At 39.8% G+C, this 25,484-nt stretch overlaps 1 protein-coding gene across 3 annotated transcripts; it reads right to left on the bottom strand.

Moving 5' to 3' along the window:
- Positions 1–205: 205 nt before the first annotated feature.
- LOC140837408 (protein SENSITIVE TO PROTON RHIZOTOXICITY 1) lies at positions 206–3,409 on the bottom strand. Of its 3 annotated transcripts, none has more exons than XM_073203546.1 (2): positions 3,255–3,409; positions 206–1,932 (listed from the first exon to the last, which is right to left on the bottom strand). In XM_073203546.1, the coding sequence occupies exon 2, from the start codon at positions 1,898–1,900 to the stop codon at positions 404–406; it is 1,497 nt and encodes a 498-aa protein (XP_073059647.1). In that variant the 5' UTR covers positions 1,901–1,932; positions 3,255–3,409; the 3' UTR covers positions 206–403. The 3 variants fall into 3 exon arrangements, with proteins under 3 accessions (XP_073059647.1, XP_073059646.1, XP_073059645.1); XM_073203545.1 differs by having other exon boundaries at positions 206–1,946; positions 3,156–3,408; XM_073203544.1 differs by having other exon boundaries at positions 3,156–3,407.
- Positions 3,410–25,484: the final 22,075 nt, after the last annotated feature.

The following is a 25,484-nucleotide window of genomic DNA, read 5'->3' as shown; positions in this document are numbered from 1 at the left end:
GCCTTCTCTCAGCTACTCAACTACAAGAATCTTCGTCAAATTTCATGAAGTAGTTTGTTGGGAAGTTGCTTTAGGTTGTCTAATTTAACACTTGCATTACTACAATACCATTTCATGTGAATGTATTTGCCAAAGCACCTCATCTTATTTCTGGAAAACGATCCTCGGAAGCATTGCAAGAAGTATATGAAAGAGAGAAACGAAGTACCAACACAGTTGATAACTGGCATTTTCATTAATTAAAGAAAAAAATTACAGCATCATGGTAGTGTAAATAAAGATACAATGCTATTTAAAGATAAGCCGGAAAACGTAGAAATTTATTTATTGTATCAATAAAGCATTAGTACAAGGCCACATCATATCACTAATTTTAGTCCAACATATCATTTGAACCAGAAAATCATCCGTTCTTCGTGGGGTAATCTGAAAGCAGGAATGAGAACGAATTTTCGGAATCTTCAAATGGAGGTCGAGCAAATTCATGGAATCCACTGATGCTGTTTGTTTCAAAAGGCGAGAAAAAATTCGCAAGATCCTCTCCAGCCAACCCTTTTACATCCACCATGTTTTGAAATGAAACAGGGGTTGGAGCATTCGACTGATAGTCAAAATTCTTATGTCCAACCTTGTCAGTGGCTTCATTATTCTTCCGTTCATTGGCTGGCATTGAAAACCCTTTAGAATCCTCCAGTGGAATAGCTGGAGTATGGCCTTGGAAAAGAGCAATATGACCAAAGAGCTTATCTTTCCTTGAAAAGGTTGTGCCACACGAGCAAAGCCATTTGTCTCTCCCACAGTGTTTTTCATGGGTTTTGAGGTCTGCAAGAACTGAAAATTTCTTTGTGTTGCAACGGCTACAAGTGTAAGTCTTGTCACAATGGGTTCTCTTGTAATGATTTTTCACACATAAGATCGTTTTGAGAGGCTCGAACTTCTTGTTATCCCTGTTCCTTTTGCAGCCAATGTATGGGCACGAGTATCTCTTGACAAGAATTTGCTCAGAGGTGGATTCCTTACTGGGCTTTGCGAGAGCAGCTGGGGTTTTGTACTCGTCTCCATGGCCTCTCATGTGCATTCTTAAATTAGCATCTCTCTTGAATCCTTTTCCACATATGGTGCAAAAATGGGTGTGAGGCGCCAGGATTTCTTCTTTCTCAAGTTGCAGAATTTCGTACGAGCCTGGGGGCAGGTTCTCCCCTTCCTCAGCATCATCATCACTTTTTGTTTCTTGATCTTCCATGTTGGAATTTTGTTCAGTACCACAAAGACCTGTTGCATCAATCAGGTTTGAGTGATCTTCCAACTTGTTTAAATTCGTATTCTTTGGGAAAATGATGTTTCTTGGAACTCCATTTGAAGGATTAGCAACACCACTGAAGTCCCCCAACTGGTTTATAGGATTAACTGATGAAAGGTTATGATTCAGAGATGGAAGAAGGCTGCCTGCTGTTGATATCAGCTGGACTATGATTGAGGTTAAATCAACAGTGACAAGTTGTTGCTGTTGAACCAAAATCTCGTCTGGTCGACCCCCAGATTGGCCTCTGCGTCCCACGAATGAATGTATCAAATCTTGAAGCTGATGAATCTTTTTCTCCAGGAAACATAGATTGTTTAGCATCGCTCTTGGATCCCACTCCTGGATGTTATTTGGTTCACTGGCCTTGCTTGTATGATTACCTTGTGGATCACTTGTTCGGTTTTGGTTACCAGTGTCGCAAGCAAGGGAGTTTCGAGAGTCAATCCTCGTACCAAAATCAAGAAACGATGATTCTTCCCACTTCTGTCGATCTGGATCAAAATTAGCAAATGATTGATTATTTGGTGGTATGTGTGTTTCACGGCTTGATGAAGGCTCGGTCCATGTATCTGCAAGCATCCTCTTTTCAGGATCCATCTTGGGTTAAATTTTTTCTTAACTACCAAACCCTGTGGCATCAAAACTGTCAAACATAAGTTACCAGTCGGAGGTACAAAAAATTATGCCAATATCGGGAAAATGTCAGAGCAAGATTCGAAACATGTTGACCAAAATAGAAAGCAGCTTGCAACACACATTAAACTACTTCGCTACAAGGTAATTATCTGACATCGCAAAGAAAAAACAGATTTGATATATTGATGTTATTGTAAGGTTTGTCAGTTAATAATCTTTCTTTACAACCGTACATGCCATTTAAATTTTCAACTATACATGGTCATGAATAGATTCAATTGGGGTGGGGTTTCAACAATCTTCAAAGAGCAATCTCAGAGGAAAAGGAAATGAGATGCATAAATTCTTGCTAAAACTGAACCACATCTCTCTAGTTCCTACATCAGAAACATCAAAACGAATTTGGTATAAATTTACTGAAGATATGTTTCAGAATCACTTGTTTGGACATACATAGGTGAATCTCAAATTCATCACCTATCAAACTAAATATTTTGCACTGGTAAGTGCTATGTGATGGATTTCAAATGGATTCAAGATGGCTAAGTTAAAAATCTTTTCTCGAATCAAATACCTCCGTCTGAACGAAATACATCCATCAAAACACAAACTAAACTCATACTACAAATTTTTGTATAATCAAGACGATGAGGATAAAAGTTCATATACTAGAGGTCATGCACCTACCAGGCAACAAGAGGTTTGAACTTAAGATTATCAGCTGATGACTATAAAACCCATCAAAAGAACTCATATCTCCAAGCCACACCCAATAAATTCATCTAGGTATGACACAAAAAAGTGAAACAAATCAGACAAATCCTCTCTTATCCATCGGAACTGATGGGATGTAAGATCCTAAAACTCCCTCCATATTCTTATGAAACAAAAGTAACATCCAAGAACAAATCAAAAGTCCAATTATAAAAAGGAAACAGTCTTTCCCCAACTTTTTACACTTCCTCCTTCGTACCCTACAAATTTTTAAAAACTCAGCCAAGCGTCAAACCCTTTAATTAGTCCTCAGATAAAAGCCACAAGGTCTCATAACTAAAAATCAAAAACCAATAATTTAAGCATATATTAACCTCAAGATTCGATATCACAAAGCACACACCAAAAATATAATCAAGAAATATCAAAGGACCAGAGAAAAAAAAACAACAGTTACATCATCGATCCAAGCAAGAATCGAGTAAAACTGATAAAAACTGACCAGAATAAAGATATCCCAGATACCATTTCGCTGAGAGATTCAGCTGATGGAAAGCATGGCAAGAAAATGGAAGAAGGAAAACGAGAAGTGAAACTCAACTCAAAGTCAATCCATATATATCAGCATCCCTTTAATACTGTTGACAAATTAATAATAATAAATTATAATATAATTCATCGGTATATTTTTCTCGAATTTCATGGTCAATGAAAAAACGTCGTTCCAACATCCAAGAAGCCGAGTCCTGTCTGCTGTAGCCGAAGGAGACCGATTAATTATTATCTTTTCATTTCATTTTATATAATTGGGCAATTGGGTAAAATATCAATTCAGTCCTAAATATTTCCATACGTTCTCGGTTCAGTCCTAAATTTTTTAATGTTCTCAATTTCGTCCCCAATATTTCTGAAATATACCCGAATTGGTCATTCTGTCTATCTAACGGAATATATGTCACGTGCCAGTCATACGTTCTAAACCCCAAAGGCCCAAAAATTAATCCGTAACTTTCATTCAATTTTTCCATCGTTCTTCTTTCTTTCTCAACCAAAGACAACTGGAATGAATACAAGTGCAATTCCGGAGTGAAATTTACGGCGGTGTTCTAGTAATTATGTACCCACATCTTCTTCTATCGTATTGATCCCACGTGCAGCAATTTGAGATAATAATATAAAAATAAAATTGGAGACCGAGAAAATCTCTAGAATTATTAGGGTAAATGTTGGGATGCAACCAAAGTCCCACATTGAAAGATATAGAGAAAGATCATGTGTTAATAAAGATGGAATGATATCTCCATTGGTATGAGGCTTTTTGGGAGGCTCGGAATATGAAAGTAATAGTGGAACTTCGTTTGAGGGGAGGATTGTTGGGATGCAACCAAAGTCCCACATTGGAAGATCTAGAGAAATATCATGGGTTAATAAAGATGGAATCATATCTCCATTGGTATGAGACCTTTTGGGTGCTTCCAAAAGCAAAACCATGAAGGTTAATGTAGTGACCCGTTCCAGAATCACCTACTAATCAAGAACTAAGCATGCAATTAACTTAATTAATAATAATCAGAGATAACAGCGGAAATATGGCCAACGACAAATAGTTATACAACCCAATCGAAATCAGAACAACTCACAAATATATTCAGTACAACCATAACGAAATAGAATAGTACTGAAAACTAAACCAACCAGCTACTCAACGTCCTCCTCCTCCTCCTCCTCCTGAGCTGTCCAACCTGAGGCCTGCCCCGTGGGAATGGGGTGTCCAAGATAAACAAAACCGAGGACGTGAGCGATAAGAACGCCCAGTACAAAAGCATGAGTATACAAGCCTATATGAAATGCACATGCTATGATATGATACCAGGGTAGTCAAGAAACAGGAGTAACAAAGGATCTCAAAATGCTCAGTCTAGAGGCGCCAAGTGGATAGTGCCGCGCGGTACTCCTCTGGGTCACTGCATCCACTACAAGAACAGACGTGGACCTAAAATGTCCCGGATCACCGAAGCCCTCCCGACCCGTCGGCCACTGTGTACTCTCGGTGTCCATGCGTCCACAAGACAAGACAGGGCTGAGCGGCCCCACAAGATATAGCTTATCTCGAAAGAGATACAGCTCAACAGTAAAGGCTATCTCGAAGGAGATACGGCTCAACATGAAATGCAACATGCAGTAATAAACGTGACATAATAGCATGCATCATATGACATATATCAATGCACCACATAATCATGCAACACATATAAGAATGTATACTCAACCAGGATATCTCGGATAGTACTTTCGTACCTCTATCACAGCAAGCCTAGCCTTACGCAACACCGCTAATCAGGTCTAGAACAAGCCTACGCATCAAAAGCATACCCAATGAACAATACTACCATGCTCGACTAGCAAAACCAATACTACCAAAGGTTTAGGGTTTACCTTCGTCCGTCGACAGCCCTTTGATGTCGATTGCCTCGTACTTCAGGCGTCGCTACACTACCAATCCTGGCAGCTCTTGGCTATCGCTCGACCGACAACTAACCCTAGAAACCTTCCAAACCTCTCAAAATGAGACACAACTTCAAGAACTTGCCATCCAAAATGAGGAATTCCGAGCACTATTTATAGGCTATGTTCGGATCCACCGAACCCACTTCGGAACGTCCGAACTCCTACGTGTCCATCAGCTCTTGACACCTCACGATCGGATCCACCGAACCCACTTCGGAACGTCCGAACTCCTACGTGTCCATCAGCTCTTGACACCTCACGATCAGATCCACCGAACCTACACTTCGGAACGTCCGAACTCCCACGTGTCCAACGGCTCTTGACACCTCATGATCGGATCCACCGAACCTACACTTCGGAACGTCCGAACTCCCACGTGTCCATCGGCTCTTGACACCTCATGATCGGATCCACCGAACCTACTTCGGATCGTCCGAACTCTTCGGTGCTACCGAACCATCTTCGGTCCGTCCGATCATGACCACGGTCAAAATTACACATTAAACCTTCTTAATCACCATTAATCCGTTAATTACCCAATTTGGAATTCGGGCTACTACATTCTCCCCTCCTTAAAAGATTTCGTCCTCGAAATCAGGCTTAGAGGATGAACAAAACGAAATAACAACATCGTTATTACATCTCAATTGTTGTTGAACACAACTGATCTAGAAAATCCCGAAAGACTCGATTCATCAGATCCATGAACACTGCTGGCGCATTCGTCAATCCAAATGGCATAACTAGAAACTCGTAATGCCCATATCGAGTACGAAATGCAGTCTTGGAAATATCATCATCCCTAACTCTCATCTGATGATAACCCGATCGCAAGTCAATCTTAGAGTAAACAGAGGTACCCTGAAGCTGATCGAACAAATCATCGATACGAGGTAATGGATACTTGTTTTTGATCGTCACACGATTCAGCTGGCGATAATCAATGCACAATCGCATAGATCCATCTTTCTTCTTGACAAACAAGACTGGGGCTCCCCAAGGTGAAACACTCGGGCGAATGTAACCTTTATCAAGAAGATCCTGTAATTGCTGCTTCAATTCTCTCATCTCTGACGGAGCAAGACGATAGGGGCACGAGAAATCGGTGCAGTCCCTGGCATTAACTCAATGCCAAATTCCACCTCCCTAACTGGAGGAAAACCAGGAATCTTATCTGGAAAAACATCAGGAGATTCACAAACCACTGGAATATCATCTATACCAACACTACCTGAGGAAGAATCAATCGCATAGATGAGGTAGCCTTCCCCGCCCGCCTCTAAAGCACGACAGGCTTTCAGAGCAGATACCACTGGCATCGGAGGTCGCGCTCCCTCACCATAGAAAAACCAACTAGAGCTCTCAGTCGTACGAAACTGAACAAGCTTCTGGTAACAATCCACGGTAGCTGGTAGGTAGTCAATAGGTCTATACCTAGAATACAATCAAAATCTTCCATCTCCAAGATCATAAGATTCGCAATCAATTCGTTACCCTCAAAATCTAAGGGACAACCCATCACTAGACGCTTTGCTAACACCGAATGACCCATCGGGGTAGAAACGGAAAGAATGACGTCTAGAGAAACATACGGTAACTTATGACGCTTAACAAATCGTGCAGAAATGAATGTGATGCTCCGCTGTCAATAAGAACAAAAGCAGGAATACCGCATAAATGAAAAGTACCTGCTATGACTCTCTCTCTGTCTCATCTGCAGCCTGATCCTGGTTCAACGCAAAAACCTGACCTTGGGCACGAGGTCGAAGATTTGAACTACCCACTGCCTGACCCTGCCTCCTCTGCTGAACAGTCGTCTGAGATTCGGAACCAGATCCTGCTCCACCTCGCAACTGAGGACAATTCTTCTTGAGATGACCCATCTCTCCGCACTGAAAACAAGCTCCCGCGGCTGATCGGCATTGCTCCGATGGATGGTTCTTCCCACAATGCACACAAGAAACCTTATCTTATCAAAGCGGAAAACACCGCTAGACCGTGATCCAGATCCAGAAGAAGAAGAACCTGACTTCTTGAAGGACTGAGATCGAGGGCTCAAAGTACTCGGTCGAGAAGAAAGAATAGCCCTACCACGCTGGAGACTGATCTCTGCCTGGCGACACCGGTTCACTAATCCATCATACGAAGTAGGATTATCACAGACAGTGACTCGATCAAAAATCTCCTGGTTAAGACCCTGGAGGAAATGGTCATACTTGGCCTCAGAACTGCCACTGATATGAGGAGCAAAGGGTAACAACTCGAAGAACTTCTGCTGATATTCATCAACAGACATACTCCCCTGCTTAAGATTCAGGAGCTCAATCGTCTTTGCCTGGCGAAGGGCTGGAGGAAAATACAGCTGCATGAAAGCTGCACGGAAGTCGGCCAAAGTCACCCTACCTTGGGACTGGACTATCGGCGCAGAAGTCGATCGCCACCACTTGCGCGCACGGCCCTCGAGAAGAAAACTAAGGGTCTCTATCTTCTGCTCCTCGGTGCACTGGAATGCACGGAAACAACTCTCCATGCGCTCAATCCAATCCTCAGCATCATCGGGAGTCTCACCGCCGACTAAAGGCTTAGGCCCCATCTGAATGAAACGGTGCAAATCAAAACGCCTAGGACCATCCCGACGATGACGATGTTCACGATGACGCCTACGATCGTCCTGGTCACCCCAACGACCTACACTTCCCTGACTACTCTCATCACCAAAGTGGTCAGCCATCGCTACAAGATAGAATAGGGAAAATGGTAAAATGGTCCACGAAAATCCCAAAACAGAATCTATATCCCAAAATCGTAAGCATGCTCTGATACCATAAATGTAGTGACCCGTTCCAGAATCACCTACTAATCAAGAACTAAGCATGCAATTAACTTAATTAATAATAATCAGAGATAACAGCGGAAATATGGCCAACGACAAATAGTTATACAACCCAATCGAAATCAGAACAACTCACAAATATATTCAGTACAACCATAACGAAATAGAATAGTACTGAAAACTAAACCAACCAGCTACTCAACGTCCTCCTCCTCCTCCTCCTGAGCTGTCCAACCTGAGGCCTGCCCCGTGGGAATGGGGTGTCCAAGATAAACAAAATCGAGGACGTGAGCGATAAGAACGCCCAGTACAAAAGCATGAGTATACAAGCCTATATGAAATGCACATGCTATGATATGATACCAGGGTAGTCAAGAAACAGGAGTAACAAAGGATCTCAAAATGCTCAGTCTAGAGGCGCCAAGTGGATAGTGCCGCGCGGTACTCCTCTGGGTCACTGCATCCACTACAAGAACAGACGTGGACCTAAAATGTCCCGGATCACCGAAGCCCTCCCGACCCGTCGGCCACTGTGTACTCTCGGTGTCCATGCGTCCACAAGACAAGACAGGGCTGAGCGGCCCCACAAGATATAGCTTATCTCGAAAGAGATACAGCTCAACAGTAAAGGCTATCTCGAAGGAGATACGGCTCAACATGAAATGCAACATGCAGTAATAAACGTGACATAATAGCATGCATCATATGACATATATCAATGCACCACATAATCATGCAACACATATAAGAATGTATACTCAACCAGGATATCTCGGATAGTACTTTCGTACCTCTATCACAGCAAGCCTAGCCTTACGCAACACCGCTAATCAGGTCTAGAACAAGCCTACGCATCAAAAGCATACCCAATGAACAATACTACCATGCTCGACTAGCAAAACCAATACTACCAAAGGTTTAGGGTTTACCTTCGTCCGTCGACAGCCTTTTGATGTCGATTGCCTCGTACTTCAGGCGTCGCTACACTACCAATCCTGGCAGCTCTTGGCTATCGCTCGACCGACAACTAACCCTAGAAACCTTCCAAACCTCTCAAAATGAGACACAACTTCAAGAACTTGCCATCCAAAATGAGGAATTCCGAGCACTATTTATAGGCTATGTTCGGATCCACCGAACCCACTTCGGAACGTCCGAACTCCTACGTGTCCATCAGCTCTTGACACCTCACGATCGGATCCACCGAACCCACTTCGGAACGTCCGAACTCCTACGTGTCCATCAGCTCTTGACACCTCACGATCGGATCCACCGAACCTACACTTCGGAACGTCCGAACTCCCACGTGTCCAACGGCTCTTGACACCTCATGATCGGATCCACCGAACCTACACTTCGGAACGTCCGAACTCCCACGTGTCCATCGGCTCTTGACACCTCATGATCGGATCCACCGAACCTACTTCGGATCGTCCGAACTCTTCGGTGCTACCGAACCATCTTCGGTCCGTCCGATCATGACCACGGTCAAAATTACACATTAAACCTTCTTAATCACCATTAATCCGTTAATTACCCAATTTGGAATTCGGGCTACTACATTCTCCCCTCCTTAAAAGATTTCGTCCTCGAAATCAGGCTTAGAGGATGAACAAAACGAAATAACAACATCGTTATTACATCTCAATTGTTGTTGAACACAACTGATCTAGAAAATCCCGAAAGACTCGATTCATCAGATCCATGAACACTGCTGGCGCATTCGTCAATCCAAATGGCATAACTAGAAACTCGTAATGCCCATATCGAGTACGAAATGCAGTCTTGGAAATATCATCATCCCTAACTCTCATCTGATGATAACCCGATCGCAAGTCAATCTTAGAGTAAACAGAGGTACCCTGAAGCTGATCGAACAAATCATCGATACGAGGTAATGGATACTTGTTTTTGATCGTCACACGATTCAGCTGGCGATAATCAATGCACAATCGCATAGATCCATCTTTCTTCTTGACAAACAAGACTGGGGCTCCCCAAGGTGAAACACTCGGGCGAATGTAACCTTTATCAAGAAGATCCTGTAATTGCTGCTTCAATTCTCTCATCTCTGACGGAGCAAGACGATAGGGGCACGAGAAATCGGTGCAGTCCCTGGCATTAACTCAATGCCAAATTCCACCTCCCTAACTGGAGGAAAACCAGGAATCTTATCTGGAAAAACATCAGGAGATTCACAAACCACTGGAATATCATCTATACCAACACTACCTGAGGAAGAATCAATCGCATAGATGAGGTAGCCTTCCCCGCCCGCCTCTAAAGCACGACAGGCTTTCAGAGCAGATACCACTGGCATCGGAGGTCGCGCTCCCTCACCATAGAAAAACCAACTAGAGCTCTCAGTCGTACGAAACTGAACAAGCTTCTGGTAACAATCCACGGTAGCTGGTAGGTAGTCAATAGGTCTATACCTAGAATACAATCAAAATCTTCCATCTCCAAGATCATAAGATTCGCAATCAATTCGTTACCCTCAAAATCTAAGGGACAACCCATCACTAGACGCTTTGCTAACACCGAATGACCCATCGGGGTAGAAACGGAAAGAATGACGTCTAGAGAAACATACGGTAACTTATGACGCTTAACAAATCGTGCAGAAATGAATGTGATGCTCCGCTGTCAATAAGAACAAAAGCAGGAATACCGCATAAATGAAAAGTACCTGCTATGACTCTCTCTCTGTCTCATCTGCAGCCTGATCCTGGTTCAACGCAAAAACCTGACCTTGGGCACGAGGTCGAAGATTTGAACTACCCACTGCCTGACCCTGCCTCCTCTGCTGAACAGTCGTCTGAGATTCGGAACCAGATCCTGCTCCACCTCGCAACTGAGGACAATTCTTCTTGAGATGACCCATCTCTCCGCACTGAAAACAAGCTCCCGCGGCTGATCGGCATTGCTCCGATGGATGGTTCTTCCCACAATGCACACAAGAAACCTTATCTTATCAAAGCGGAAAACACCGCTAGACCGTGATCCAGATCCAGAAGAAGAAGAACCTGACTTCTTGAAGGACTGAGATCGAGGGCTCAAAGTACTCGGTCGAGAAGAAAGAATAGCCCTACCACGCTGGAGACTGATCTCTGCCTGGCGACACCGGTTCACTAATCCATCATACGAAGTAGGATTATCACAGACAGTGACTCGATCAAAAATCTCCTGGTTAAGACCCTGGAGGAAATGGTCATACTTGGCCTCAGAACTGCCACTGATATGAGGAGCAAAGGGTAACAACTCGAAGAACTTCTGCTGATATTCATCAACAGACATACTCCCCTGCTTAAGATTCAGGAGCTCAATCGTCTTTGCCTGGCGAAGGGCTGGAGGAAAATACAGCTGCATGAAAGCTGCACGGAAGTCGGCCAAAGTCACCCTACCTTGGGACTGGACTATCGGCGCAGAAGTCGATCGCCACCACTTGCGCGCACGGCCCTCGAGAAGAAAACTAAGGGTCTCTATCTTCTGCTCCTCGGTGCACTGGAATGCACGGAAACAACTCTCCATGCGCTCAATCCAATCCTCAGCATCATCGGGAGTCTCACCGCCGACTAAAGGCTTAGGCCCCATCTGAATGAAACGGTGCAAATCAAAACGCCTAGGACCATCCCGACGATGACGATGTTCACGATGACGCCTACGATCGTCCTGGTCACCCCAACGACCTACACTTCCCTGACTACTCTCATCACCAAAGTGGTCAGCCATCGCTACAAGATAGAATAGGGAAAATGGTAAAATGGTCCACGAAAATCCCAAAACAGAATCTATATCCCAAAATCGTAAGCATGCTCTGATACCATAAATGTAGTGACCCGTTCCAGAATCACCTACTAATCAAGAACTAAGCATGCAATTAACTTAATTAATAATAATCAGAGATAACAGCGGAAATATGGCCAACGACAAATAGTTATACAACCCAATCGAAATCAGAACAACTCACAAATATATTCAGTACAACCATAACGAAATAGAATAGTACTGAAAACTAAACCAACCAGCTACTCAACGTCCTCCTCCTCCTCCTCCTGAGCTGTCCAACCTGAGGCCTGCCCCGTGGGAATGGGGTGTCCAAGATAAACAAAACCGAGGACGTGAGCGATAAGAACGCCCAGTACAAAAGCATGAGTATACAAGCCTATATGAAATGCACATGCTATGATATGATACCAGGGTAGTCAAGAAACAGGAGTAACAAAGGATCTCAAAATGCTCAGTCTAGAGGCGCCAAGTGGATAGTGCCGCGCGGTACTCCTCTGGGTCACTGCATCCACTACAAGAACAGACGTGGACCTAAAATGTCCCGGATCACCGAAGCCCTCCCGACCCGTCGGCCACTGTGTACTCTCGGTGTCCATGCGTCCACAAGACAAGACAGGGCTGAGCGGCCCCACAAGATATAGCTTATCTCGAAAGAGATACAGCTCAACAGTAAAGGCTATCTCGAAGGAGATACGGCTCAACATGAAATGCAACATGCAGTAATAAACGTGACATAATAGCATGCATCATATGACATATATCAATGCACCACATAATCATGCAACACATATAAGAATGTATACTCAACCAGGATATCTCGGATAGTACTTTCGTACCTCTATCACAGCAAGCCTAGCCTTACGCAACACCGCTAATCAGGTCTAGAACAAGCCTACGCATCAAAAGCATACCCAATGAACAATACTACCATGCTCGACTAGCAAAACCAATACTACCAAAGGTTTAGGGTTTACCTTCGTCCGTCGACAGCCCTTTGATGTCGATTGCCTCGTACTTCAGGCGTCGCTACACTACCAATCCTGGCAGCTCTTGGCTATCGCTCGACCGACAACTAACCCTAGAAACCTTCCAAACCTCTCAAAATGAGACACAACTTCAAGAACTTGCCATCCAAAATGAGGAATTCCGAGCACTATTTATAGGCTATGTTCGGATCCACCGAACCCACTTCGGAACGTCCGAACTCCTACGTGTCCATCAGCTCTTGACACCTCACGATCGGATCCACCGAACCTACACTTCGAAACGTCCGAACTCCCACGTGTCCATCGGCTCTTGACACCTCATGATCGGATCCACCGAACCTACACTTCGGAACGTCCGAACTCCCACGTGTCCATCGGCTCTTGACACCTCAGGATCGGATCCACCGAACCTACTTCAGATCGTCCGAACTCTTCGGTGCTACCGAACCATCTTCGGTCCGTCCGATCATGACCACGGTCAAAATTACACATTAAACCTTCTTAATCACCATTAATCCGTTAATTACCCAATTTGGAATTCGGGCTACTACAGTTAAAACCCAAAGTGGACAATATCATACAAGTGTGGAGATATCCAGATTCCATTGGTCCTAACGGTAAAAATGAAAGGCAAAATGAAAAAGAATTACACTATAATATTTTATGATGTACAGTCGCTCACTGTGTTTTCAAATAAAACACACAATTTCTTAATACATGATAACAAACTCCTCACAAATATTATATATCTAAGCACTCAAATGCTATCAGATGAGAGAATCGATGAAGGGACGATTTCAAAATGAAAAGATGAAGCTTTATTTATAGAGCTCCTCGTTTGTGTGAAATTCGTATGTGTTCTTTGAATTAACAAAATGTGTTCCCTCATTAATGATTTCCGCTGTGATAGATGACCCCGACTTTCCGCTGCCATAGATAACCATGTCTTTTCCTTACAATTAATACATCCATTTGTCGACATTTTGTATATTTTCTTTTCTTTTGGGATGAGAAAACTCTGTATAAAATTTACATTGGGTTTTATTGAAAAAAAAATTGTTTTTTTATGGATATATGTTGTTATTCTTTGTTGTATTTGTGTTTTTGTTGATTGATTATATTTCTCTTTTCCATTGCCATTTTTGTTTATGTACATTTACATATAACTACTGCACAAAATGTAGATATTTTTTGTAAACTTTGCTAACCAAAAACAACCATTTCTTGTTTGAATGCAATGGTACCAAGATACGGTGTGTAGGAAAAATTTAAGAAAGATATCATGTGTAGTATGGCAAGTCCGAATGACCATTAATACATATTTTATGGTGACTTCATCGAAATAACGGGTCAATTAATGAAGTATATTTTTTATTGTGACTTAATTAGATTACCTAATTATGAATTTTCTTTAACTAATGCTTATGCATATGTCCATAATTCCATGTGTTTTGGTTTGTAACAGATATATTTTGTGTTTCAGCTGAAGCCTATGTTGGTAGGTATTTTTTTTATGTCTTAGGAAAGATCGGGATATAAATGGCTGAACCAAATGGCTACGAGAAAATGGTCGAGGTAAGAGTTTGACTATTTTTCCTTAAAACGATATTGCATCGTCTCAGTGCTCACGGTCGTTGACAATTCGTTTCCTAAGATACAATGGCTACGGCTTCAAAATAGTAGCACTACAAATTTTAAAACCATACGAACTTGAAAATGTTTATAACGCTATCAAGATGATATGAAAACTTTCCAATTTCGAATTCTAAGAGTTAAACTTAAAAATACAATTTCAAAAGTTTAAATCTTGCAAAACTTGGATTTAAGCGCAAATGATTTAAAAAAACTCAAAACTAGAGGACAATTCTCGAATTTAATTCCAACAATCGAATTAAGCGTATAAGCTTAGAAAATCCAAAATCAAAATTTTATATATTGAAAATTTAAACTTTAAGCGCTAATGCTTAAAAATTCGTATATAGAACTAAACTTAGATAGAAATGGGAAAAAGAGAAATTGATGTGTTGAATGTAAATGAAGAAGTCTTATTTATAGAAGATGAAAAGTCTTAAATCAAAAGACACACAATCATTTTACTAATAAAAAAGACATTTTTTCGGTCAAGTCATGACACATATTCGGCCAAATCAATTGAATTGTGTCTCTTCAACCACCAATTGATTGCCAATTTTTTTAAAAAATAAATATATGCACACACACCTAATATTTTTTATTCAATCTTTTCACTCAATACAATTCTAACTCAATTAATTTTTCATTCACTCTAATTGGTAATTGAGAAATAATTATGTTCATTACGTTCAAATTGTTTTATCGATTCTAAATGAGTACAAAACTCATTTTTCAACATACTAATGGTCATGTGAATTAAATTTTCACTAGAAAAGACTCCAAATAATGATAATTTATTGTTTTTGTTAATTTATGATGCAGAAATACATACTCATGAATCTATAATGCATGTTTTTGAGCAATGATTATTCTATTTTTTATATTTAGTGATGATGAGAGAATTTTATCAGATTACCATAAAGTTGTATTACAATGGAAAATTCCGGAAAATTCCAACTTCGTGGTACACACAATGAATATGTTGATGGAAGCGTAGAGTATTTCAACTTTGTTGACATTGATAAGTTAGAACCGATCAAATTATGGGTATTTGCAAAGGAAATTGGATTTGAAGGTGTTTGTCACGAAATTTGAGGGTGTGCCAGGCACGTGTTCGTGCCAAATTTGTGAAATAATCTGACTTCGTTTACCAAGCGTTGCGAATCTCGATTCGACCGTTAGTTATAATTCTTTCGAAATGGCTCTAAACTAAAACACATAAACTGTGAAAATAAATAAATTATACAGGAAATCCATAAACAACATCAAACTTAAATGTGTTGTTATGAAATTTGATCAACATTCTTACAAGAAAGTCGGAGGAATACATAAAAATTCAAATACTTGACTACTGGAAATCGAAATAAATGAACATAGAATTGATGGAATTCTGCAGAAATTATGCTTTAGATTTTTGTGAATTGATTTTGTCGGGGCTTCTTTTTGATCCTTTCTGCTGCTTTTGCAACGCTCCACATGGAAGTTTCAACCACATTCCACAACCACTCATGTTGGGTCATGCCTCAACTTCTGTCATCGTGCTTTCTTGGACCGAACTGCAACTCTTCTTGGGCCAAAATGTTTGGGCTTCTGATTATGGGCTTCAAGGAATATTTTTTGGACACACCAATTGTTCCCCATAGTCAATTTGGCCAGTGGGCCAATTTGACTAATTATATATTTAGCCCATTTTGGCCCATATTCAAAACTTGGCATGGATGCCATATTTTGTATCACAGTACCCTATAGAGTTTGTCTAGTAACAACCCTTAACGTGAATTCTTATTTTCTACTCCTTTCATTCTTTCTTCAAATAGACAAGCTCAAACCCACATCAATCCTCAAAATTTCACATTCACATAAACAAACTTTGATTCCCTCTCCGTGTTCTCACTTACCAGTCACCGGATCGTGGAGTGACATGGACACCATTCAACTTTCAATTAAATTGACACCCTCAAACTCATTTGCATTCAGCCGTATCATCTCAAAAGAGTAGGTAGATTTTTACATTTTTTCTACTGCTTCATGACAAAAACATTGTAGAATATGTTAAATTTCATGATGCACTCAAGGTGTTTGTGCATATGTCTGAATGAGTTTTTTTTTAAGAGCGACACCTAGCAACACTCACTGCTTCCACCTCAACATAGCAACTTCCTTGGTGTGCATATTTAGAGCTTAGTCTATAGCTTATGCAACTTATGTAATCTCCATGTGCTTATAAGAAATGCACCAGCACAAGGAATTGTAATGCTCCACCAAATTCACTGAGGATGAGATCCCATTTTTTGAAATTTTGGCAAGCCATAAACTCATAAATGGCAAGATTCATTCAATCTCACAAAGAAATGACAAGTGCCACATCAATGACAACATATAGCGCACACAAAGCATAGTTTTGTTGAATAACACTCCATTATATCTCATGTGGTTCTCATTTATTTTTCAGGAAACATGGTTAGAGAAATCAATTATTTGAGAATCTCAAAGCCCAATGCAAAAAGGTACCTTAAAGATCAACGGAGATGAAAAATCCTCATGGTAGTGCCGCTGGCCAATCCAAAAGAAAATCACCAAGCTTTGATGAATATATCTGACAGGGCTGATCATATATGTATAGAGTGTCATATACATTGAAAGGAAATAAAATACATCAGCTAGGGACAGTAGGTGTACGTTTTTACACTTGTTTGCCATGATTTGGCAAGTGTCTTTTTTGATGTGTAGATTTGAGAAAGTGGCCTGAAAGCCAAACTTTTTTGTTGGAAACATGTTGTTTACCTTATATATGTTGTTTGGGATTTGTTTGCATGTATTTTTATTTTTTGCATTTCAAATTTATAATGGAAACTCTGCCAAAATTTTCTAAAAACTAAACGAACGGCAAAAAGTCTGTTATCTTCAACATTGATGCAAACATGGTAGGTCAACACTCCTTGTTACCAATCAACTGTTAAACAAAATTTTTCAAATAATACTCTCCACGGTTTCAAGATATGCACCGAACGAAATTCATTTTGTCATCAATTTGACCAACTAACACAACAAATATTCCTCCCCAAAATTTATCAAATACAGTGGATTCCATGAGCACTTATTTTTATTTATTCACAAATACTCCGACATTATTTACGAACAAGTTCAGTAAGGAATGACTTAAAAGCCTATTCCTCACATATTTCCATAAACTTCTTATAGGCCATATGACAAAACTAACCAAAGTGGCCATCCAGCCTACTTTGTACAATACTTCTCATCTATTTCAGCTTTATGAACCATATGTCTCCGACTGTCGATCATTCATCTGAGCAGGAGCTAAGATTAAATCCTCCATTTGTAACTCTTCTTCTTCGCTACCTCCATATTCCTCCTCAAATATTACTCCAGCCCAATCGATATCCCACAATTCTTGAGACTGCACTTCGTTCACTAGCTGCTGCATTTTGGCTTTCTTCTCGGAAGTTGCAGCTACTTCCATCTCTTCTTTAGTGAACTTAGTCATCGACCTCCTCGATAATAGGTCGGACCATGAGTCTAGGAGAGACCATGGCAGTAGGTTTGAGAACCTTATCAACTGCTTCTTTAACCTTTTGAGTTTCCATATACAATGCTCTTGGTTGTCCATGCACCTTGTAGTTACGAAACTTAATTGGACCAAAAGCTCCATCATAATATCTAGCTTCCACAGCATTGGAATTAGATTGATACGGCTGTGAATCAGCCTGTATCACTCCACCTCATCTCCTTTCCACATTAACAATAATTGATGCATGGATGATGGTACACAGTGATTGGAATGAATCCAATCCCTCTCTAACAAAGCATGGAAGCTAGCACTGGAATTGACTACGAAAAGGGCTGACATAGAGGATCGATACACTACAGTAACATTTGCTGGTAAAACTCCCAAGGTTTTGGTGGATTCTCCAGTAAAAGCTATCATAGAGACTTCTGTTGGAATCAATTCTTCCACACCTTTCCTCAACTTCTGCAGAATTCTGTGGGGTAGAATATTGATAGCAGATCCACTATCTATCAATACTCTAGATATATGTTTTCCATTAACATGCACTGTTATATAAAGTGGTTTGATATGTTTAGTCATTTCATTGGTAGGTTTCGTCATAACCACTCTTTTCTCTTCATCAACGAGAACTCCAGTACAATATTTTGATACATTATTCTGGACGGAATCTGAAGCAATTTTATTTCCTATAAATCCACCAGACCCAAACATTCTTTTGCATTTGAACTTATCTAGTAACATTAATGATCTTGTGACACACTCAAATGAGACAAGAATCTGCCCTACCTTGAAGGTAGCTTTCTTGACCATGTTACTGTCTTCCACCAACAGCAAGTCATCACCTTCTTCCTCATTATCTTCAGTAACCTTCCTCCCAAATTTTTTGTCCTCTTTGAAAGAATCCTCCATCTTAGATCTGCGCTCAACAGCTTTTTCTCTCAACACACGTCGTTTTTGGGTCCTAGAAAGAGGTTTTGGGAACTTTGGATGTTCTACACCAGGGATTGCTCTGGGAGGAACAATAAAACGAGGTTTCCTTTCATATTTTCTATCAGCACTTAGAGGTGCTGGCCTCTGGATTATTTTCTGGACCAATTGCGAGTCATTTCTTCTCTCGCCATTAACCGACCAAGAATGTGAGCTCCTTCTGAGGTATTGGTTCTCCGGCCTTTTGGCCGTGGATTCCCTGTTATACCTTATATTCCTCCCAGTATAATACAAACCGCCCCCACTATAATAGCTGTTTCTTCCATGAGCATTCTCTGTCTTCTCCTCTTTGGCCTCAAATATCATTTTTTGAGGCACCCAACACTTCTTTGTGGCAAGTCTTGGTTTAATGGACATGTCTCCACTCCCATTCCTTCTCCTCTCGTTGATCAAGAAACGTAAGTCATTGTTGTTCACATTCACATTGGCCACCGGGGGAAATGGATCTTCATCCACTGTCATTGTTTCTTTCTTCTCTGGAAATTTCAGGATTCCCTTGTTAATTCTTTCCTGCAAGACATTCTTGAAAGCCCAACAAGCATTAGTATTATGATTGAAGGAATTGTGATACTTATAGTAATCTCTTCCTTTCAATTCCTCCCTAGTGGGCAGCTTGTGATCTGAGGGGAATGTTACAAACTTCTCCCTCACTAAGTGATCGAAGATTTCCTCCGTCTTTGATGCATCGAAAGTGTAAGGAGTTTGCATTGGAGGAATGTTTTTCTTGGAAAGTTCTTCACTCTTGCGCTTCAATAAAGGGATAGTGCGTGATCCGAAATTCGCTACTTCTGTCAGTGCAACTTCCTCCATTTCCTGGAAATAAGAGCCCACTGTAGACTTTCTTTTATGACTCTCTTCTCATAACAATTCCTCATACTCTGATACTTTGGCAGCAAGTTCATAAAAATCACAGAATTCCATCCCTTGGAACTTCTTTCTAAGTTCAAAATCGAGTCCTCGCTGTGCCATCTTCACGTATTCTGATTCAGGGAGGAAAACTCGACATCTGCTTCTCACCTTCTTGAACTTACAAATGAAATCATTGGCAGATTCCCCCGGTTTTTGGACCACCCTTGACAATTCCGCTATACTAATCTCAGGTACTTTCCGGAAGAATTGTGTATGGAATTGACGTTCCATATCGTGCCAATTCATAATAGAGTTTCGAGGTAGTGTTGCATACCATGTGAAAGCAGTACCGGTCAGGGAATTGGGGAATAAACGTAACTTATAATTAGAAAAGTTCTCCAAATTTGCCAATTCCCCACACTGAATTGTAAACCTGGCCACATGTTCCAGGCTGGATTGACCGTCTTCCCCGGAATATAACGTGAAGTCTCGAATGCGGTATCCTTTTGGATAAGGGTTGTCACGATCCACAACATCAGGATACGGTTTATGGAATTCTGGTCGGTTGATTGGCCTCACTCCTGGGCCATACAACTCTTGAATCACATCACGTACCATCTCAAAATCCAACGTTGGAGTTTGTCTTAACTGGTCAGGAGGATAGATTGCCCCCCGAGTGTTATTCTCCAAACCTGGCGCTGAATATCCTTTCATTCCCCCATCAACATACATCCTTGGATGTAAGTTAGGAGACGTCACAGAGAACACGTCACCAACCATTTGTTTACTCTTGCTGCAATTTTGGTATTTCAACCCCAACTCATCTTCTCTTTTGTGCGGAGGAGTGTACCTTCCTTCCCTAGCAGATTCAGGAATCACTACTTCTTCCAAGCGGCGATTTTCGTTTGCTTGAGGAATCCCTGATCTTTGGCCTTGGTCTTTAAATAGTTTAGTGTCCGCTTCTTGAAGTTTATCATTTTCTGATGTGACAATCTCTCCCTCTGCAGACTTCATCCATTCCTTCATCTCTGCCACAAATTCCATCATAACAGTAGCGAAAGCTTGGGTCATTTCTCTGAGATCACTGCGGATATTATTTTCCATAGTCAACATGAAGTTTGTTGAAGGTCCATCACCACCAGAAACGACAACTCCTTCCTTCATAGTTTCCTCTTCAAACTAGTGAACAAGTCTTTCAACAGTTCTTCCATCTGCATCAATTTCCTCTTCCTGTGAGCGATGACCTTTCCCCTGCGATGGAGGAATTCCCTCGTTCTTCTTAGTACGCTTTGGAGGCATTACGTCCCACCGGGCGTGCCAACTTGTTTGTCACGAAATTTGCTAGCGTGCCAGGCACGTGTTCGTGCCAAATTTGTGAAATAATCTGACTTCGTTTACCAAGTGTTGCGAATCTCGATTCGACCGTTAGTTATAATTCCTTCGAAATGGCTCCAAACTAAAACACATAAACTGTGGAAATAAAGAAATTATACAGGAAATCCATAAACAACATCAAACTTAAATGTGGTGTTATGAAATTTGATCAACATTCTTACAAGAAAGTCGAAGGAATACATAAAAATTCAAATACTTAACTACTGGAAATCGAAATAAATGAACATAGAATTGATGGAATTCAGCAGAAATTATGCTGTAGATTTTTGTGAATTGATTTTGTCGGGGCTTCTTTCTGATCCTTCCTGCTGTAACGCTCCACATGGAAGTTTCAACCACATTTCACAACCACTCACGTTGGGTCATGGCTCAACTTCTGTCATCGTGCTTTCTTGGACCGAACTGCAACTCTTCTTAGGCCAAAATGTTTGGGCTTCTGATTATGGGCTTCAAGGAATATTTTTTGGACACAACATAAGGGAAAAAATTCTATGAAAATTTGGCATAAATTTGGAAAAGATGAAAATTTTCGATGTTCGGAAACTGGTGAAGATGTGGAGCATCAGTCCACAAGCAAAGGTTTTGCAAGGTAAATGTAGAGGTGCAACAACATATGGAAACACAACAAAGCAGTATTTTTCTAGAGGAGACTTCAAAAGCTACAACAAGGAAAGATCTGGTAATCCTGAAAAAATCAAATGCAGGAATCATTTAATTTTTCTTTGGCACTGTTTTCTATTGCTTTCTGTTTAAATTTACTTATTTAAAGGTTACGAAGAAAACAAGTACCGTAGATAGTACAATGACACCAAACACAAAGGGAAAACTACCTGTAAATTCAAAAAAAGACATTTTTGTTGACTAATATATGTATTTAATTCATGTAGGTGAAGAGACGCAGTCATAGTGAAACTTACTCGAGCACAGTATCAACCACAAAATAAATAAACAAACTTTAATTTCTATTATTATTATTTCTTGTACGTCTATAGTACAAGATAATATTCATGCCATGATTTCTGTATAAATTTACCGTCATAGGTACTGAATCAGTCGGTTGATATTCACAAGCCTGATTTTGTCAAAGCGGAAATGATCCAAGTGGAATGGGACAATTAATTAAGCTCTTCGATCCCCATTGAATCTATTAACAAGAAATGATTTTGAGGGGTAACGCAAAATAATAGTTGAAATTTTTTAGGGATTATGCTTTTGTTGATTTTTGTGGGTATATTGTTTGTAATGATACTTTTTGATGGTATGAATAAGGATGGCAACTTTCCCTACGGGTTTGAGGCCCCGCGGAGAAAACCCGAAACGGGGATGGGGATCTCCGATTTTTTCGGGTTTGGATTCGGGGATGGGGATTTTTTTAAATCCCCGATGTATTTCGGGGCGGGTATGAGATTACTATCCCCATCCCCGAAATCCCCGAACGGCCCCGGAAATAATATCAATAATAAAATAATATTATTATTAACATTAATAATATAATAATAATAATATTATTTTTTAAAATATTAATAATCTTATTATTATTAATATTGATATTGATATTAATATTAATATTAATATTATCTCTAATAATTATAGATAATAATAACTTTTGTTTTGAGAAAATCTTCGAATTCGTCGTCGTCTTGCCATATTAATATTTTTGAAACGGGGATGTGGACGGGGATGTGAAGTTGATCCCCGAAGTTTCGGGTTTGGGGATTCCCCGAACCCGAAAAAGTAGGGATCGGGGCGGGGATGGGGGTGGGGATGGAATTCGGGGATGAGGATGGTAATGGCAAACTCGCCCTCGCCCCGGCCCATTGCCATCCCTAGGTATGAATCCGAAGTTTTATGCATTTGTAATTTGATTTTGGCTGCAGAAAAGAAAATGGTTGTTGTTGGTAATGGTCATTCTTGTTGGTATTTTGCATTTTGGTTAACTAAAATGCTAAGAAAGTGAATTAGTCATTTTTGAATTTCTGCAATGCCATTTTCTGCAGAGACATTTCTCATGCTGCATTGCTCAATTCTTTAAGTCCATATTCATTAAGAGATATTAATCATCCGCAAAATACAGGAAAGAGTTGTCCAAATCATTAATCGGACACTACAACCACATTCAATCCAATTCCAGAACAGTGGGGAATTAGTTACATTCTTTAATCCTCGTCACCCTCGTAACTAACTCTTGTGAGACGGTCTCATGAATCTTTATCTGTGAGACGTGTCTACCGATATTCGCAATAAAAAAATAATATTCTTAGCATAAAAAATAATAATTTTTCATGGATAACCCAAATAAGAATCCGTATCACAAAATATAACTTGTGACACCGTTTCACACAAGGTTTTTCTCCATAACATGTGAGAGTACGCAACCGGGAAATTGAAATATTTAGAACTGAACCGAAAACGCGACAAAACATTTAGGACTAAACGGGATTTTCCCCAATTGAAGGGGACCACTAAATTGTATAATATCATGGTAAATGTCTCTTTTTCAATCGTGTCTAGCTTTTAATTATTTATTTATTTCTTCTTTGGACTTTGTTTGGGGAAGGTCGTGAATAAACTTGTCATGTGACTCATATTATTATTTTTTTTAAAAAAAATTAAGAAAATTCGCCCTTATTTATGGCTTCTACTACGTAATTTTTTAAAGAAAATAATGTGGCTTTTTGGAGATGATTATAATTTATTGCTTTTATGTATAAAACAAATTGGACAAATATAAAGGCTTGAGGCAAGATTGTGTACCGAATATTAAATATTAATATTAATATTATTAATAATAATAGATCTTGTGCAATATTAATATTAATAATACAAAAGTGCAATAATTTAAATATGACAAAAACTTGTGTGAGACGGTCTTACGGGTTATATTTTGTGAGACATATATTTTATTTGGGTCGTACATGAAAAATATTACATTTTATACTAAGAATATTATTTTTTATTGTGAATATCGGTATAGTTGACCCGTCTCACATATATAAATTCGTGTGATCGTCTCACAATACACCTATACTTTAAATATTAAAGTGGACTTGTGAACCCCAATTCCAAAGTCCACCAAATTGTTGAACCTCGTGAACCCATTCCGGATATATAATTTAAACTGCTGTTATGCGACACACATATTACTATTATCATTAGATATTTTTATAAATGTGTGCTCCTCGTATAGGTCATATTTATATACGAATTTTCCTGAAAGAAACCCATCCTTCAAATAAAAGCATATCTACACGACGGTAAGAAAAAATATTATCCTCTGAAAATAATTTTTTTTATAAGAGTGACATCATATGCGTATATTTTTATATTTCGATATATATAAATTCAAGAGATTTAAAAAAAAACAAGTACTTTTTAGTCATTAGTGGCAAACAGCAAGCATGCCACATGAACAATGGAAACATGTCAATTTCACCATTTAACAAGCGCTGATGTTATTTCATTTTTGAAGTAATAAAATGAGGTTTTGAGAGATAAAAATATTAGTTTTGAAAGGGTTTTAGAGATGGTTGTGATAAAAAAAAAATTATGCATGTAATAATTATATATATTTTTATATTTTTTGATCAGTTATTTAATGAAGATGTTCGTATATTATCTGAATCGAATGTAATATCCCAGGAATGGACGCATCAAAATCTGGTCCAAACTCTCGGCCCATCCCTAACACAGGTAGATGGTCTATGACAGGTCCATGTATTCTCCTATAAATACTAAGTTTGAATATATGATTCAAACATTCAATATTTTACTATTCAGCAGCACCCCTAGCTGCTCCTCTTATATCCTCAGTCTCTGACTTGAGCGTCGGAGGGGCTACGTCGGGACACCCTCCTAGCCCCCTTCTAACGGTCTTATTCGTGATTTCAGGCTCAGGGCAATTTTGAAACCTGCGTCTGGATTAGTGACACGAATCGGACCTCAAATTTCTTGTGAGTATAAAAATGTTTTTAAGTTGAATTCAAGTAAATTCTAAATCTTATAGATTCAAATATTAATCGAACTGGTTAGATATCTTTTTTTTTAAAAATGGTTATATATATTAATGGTGGACACATTTCCAAATCAAATATTTTTTTTTTATTAAATTCAAGTCAAATCTAATGTTTACCGATTAAATGTTGTAGCTAAAGGTACGTGGAGTGCCCAATTTAGTTTTTTCTTCTTCAGTTGTGTTGACATCATGCATGACCTCAAACAAGAAGGAATGACTAATGAGTTTGACCTTCCACAATTTTGTTAATTTAATCAAGACAAAAACTTGTGTGAGACGATCTTACGGTCATATTTTGTAAGACAAATCTC

The sequence above is a fragment of the Primulina eburnea genome, chromosome 7 (genome assembly GCF_022965805.1).
Source record: "Primulina eburnea isolate SZY01 chromosome 7, ASM2296580v1, whole genome shotgun sequence".
In the NCBI taxonomy this organism is placed as follows: Eukaryota; Viridiplantae; Streptophyta; class Magnoliopsida; order Lamiales; family Gesneriaceae; genus Primulina; species Primulina eburnea.
This window is presented reverse-complemented; position numbering and strand designations above follow the sequence as displayed.

Coding starts and splice junctions, on each gene's coding strand:
- LOC140837408 (XM_073203546.1), bottom strand. CDS start 1,900: ATGGATCCTGAAAAGAGGATGCTTGCAGATACATGGACCGAGCCTTCA.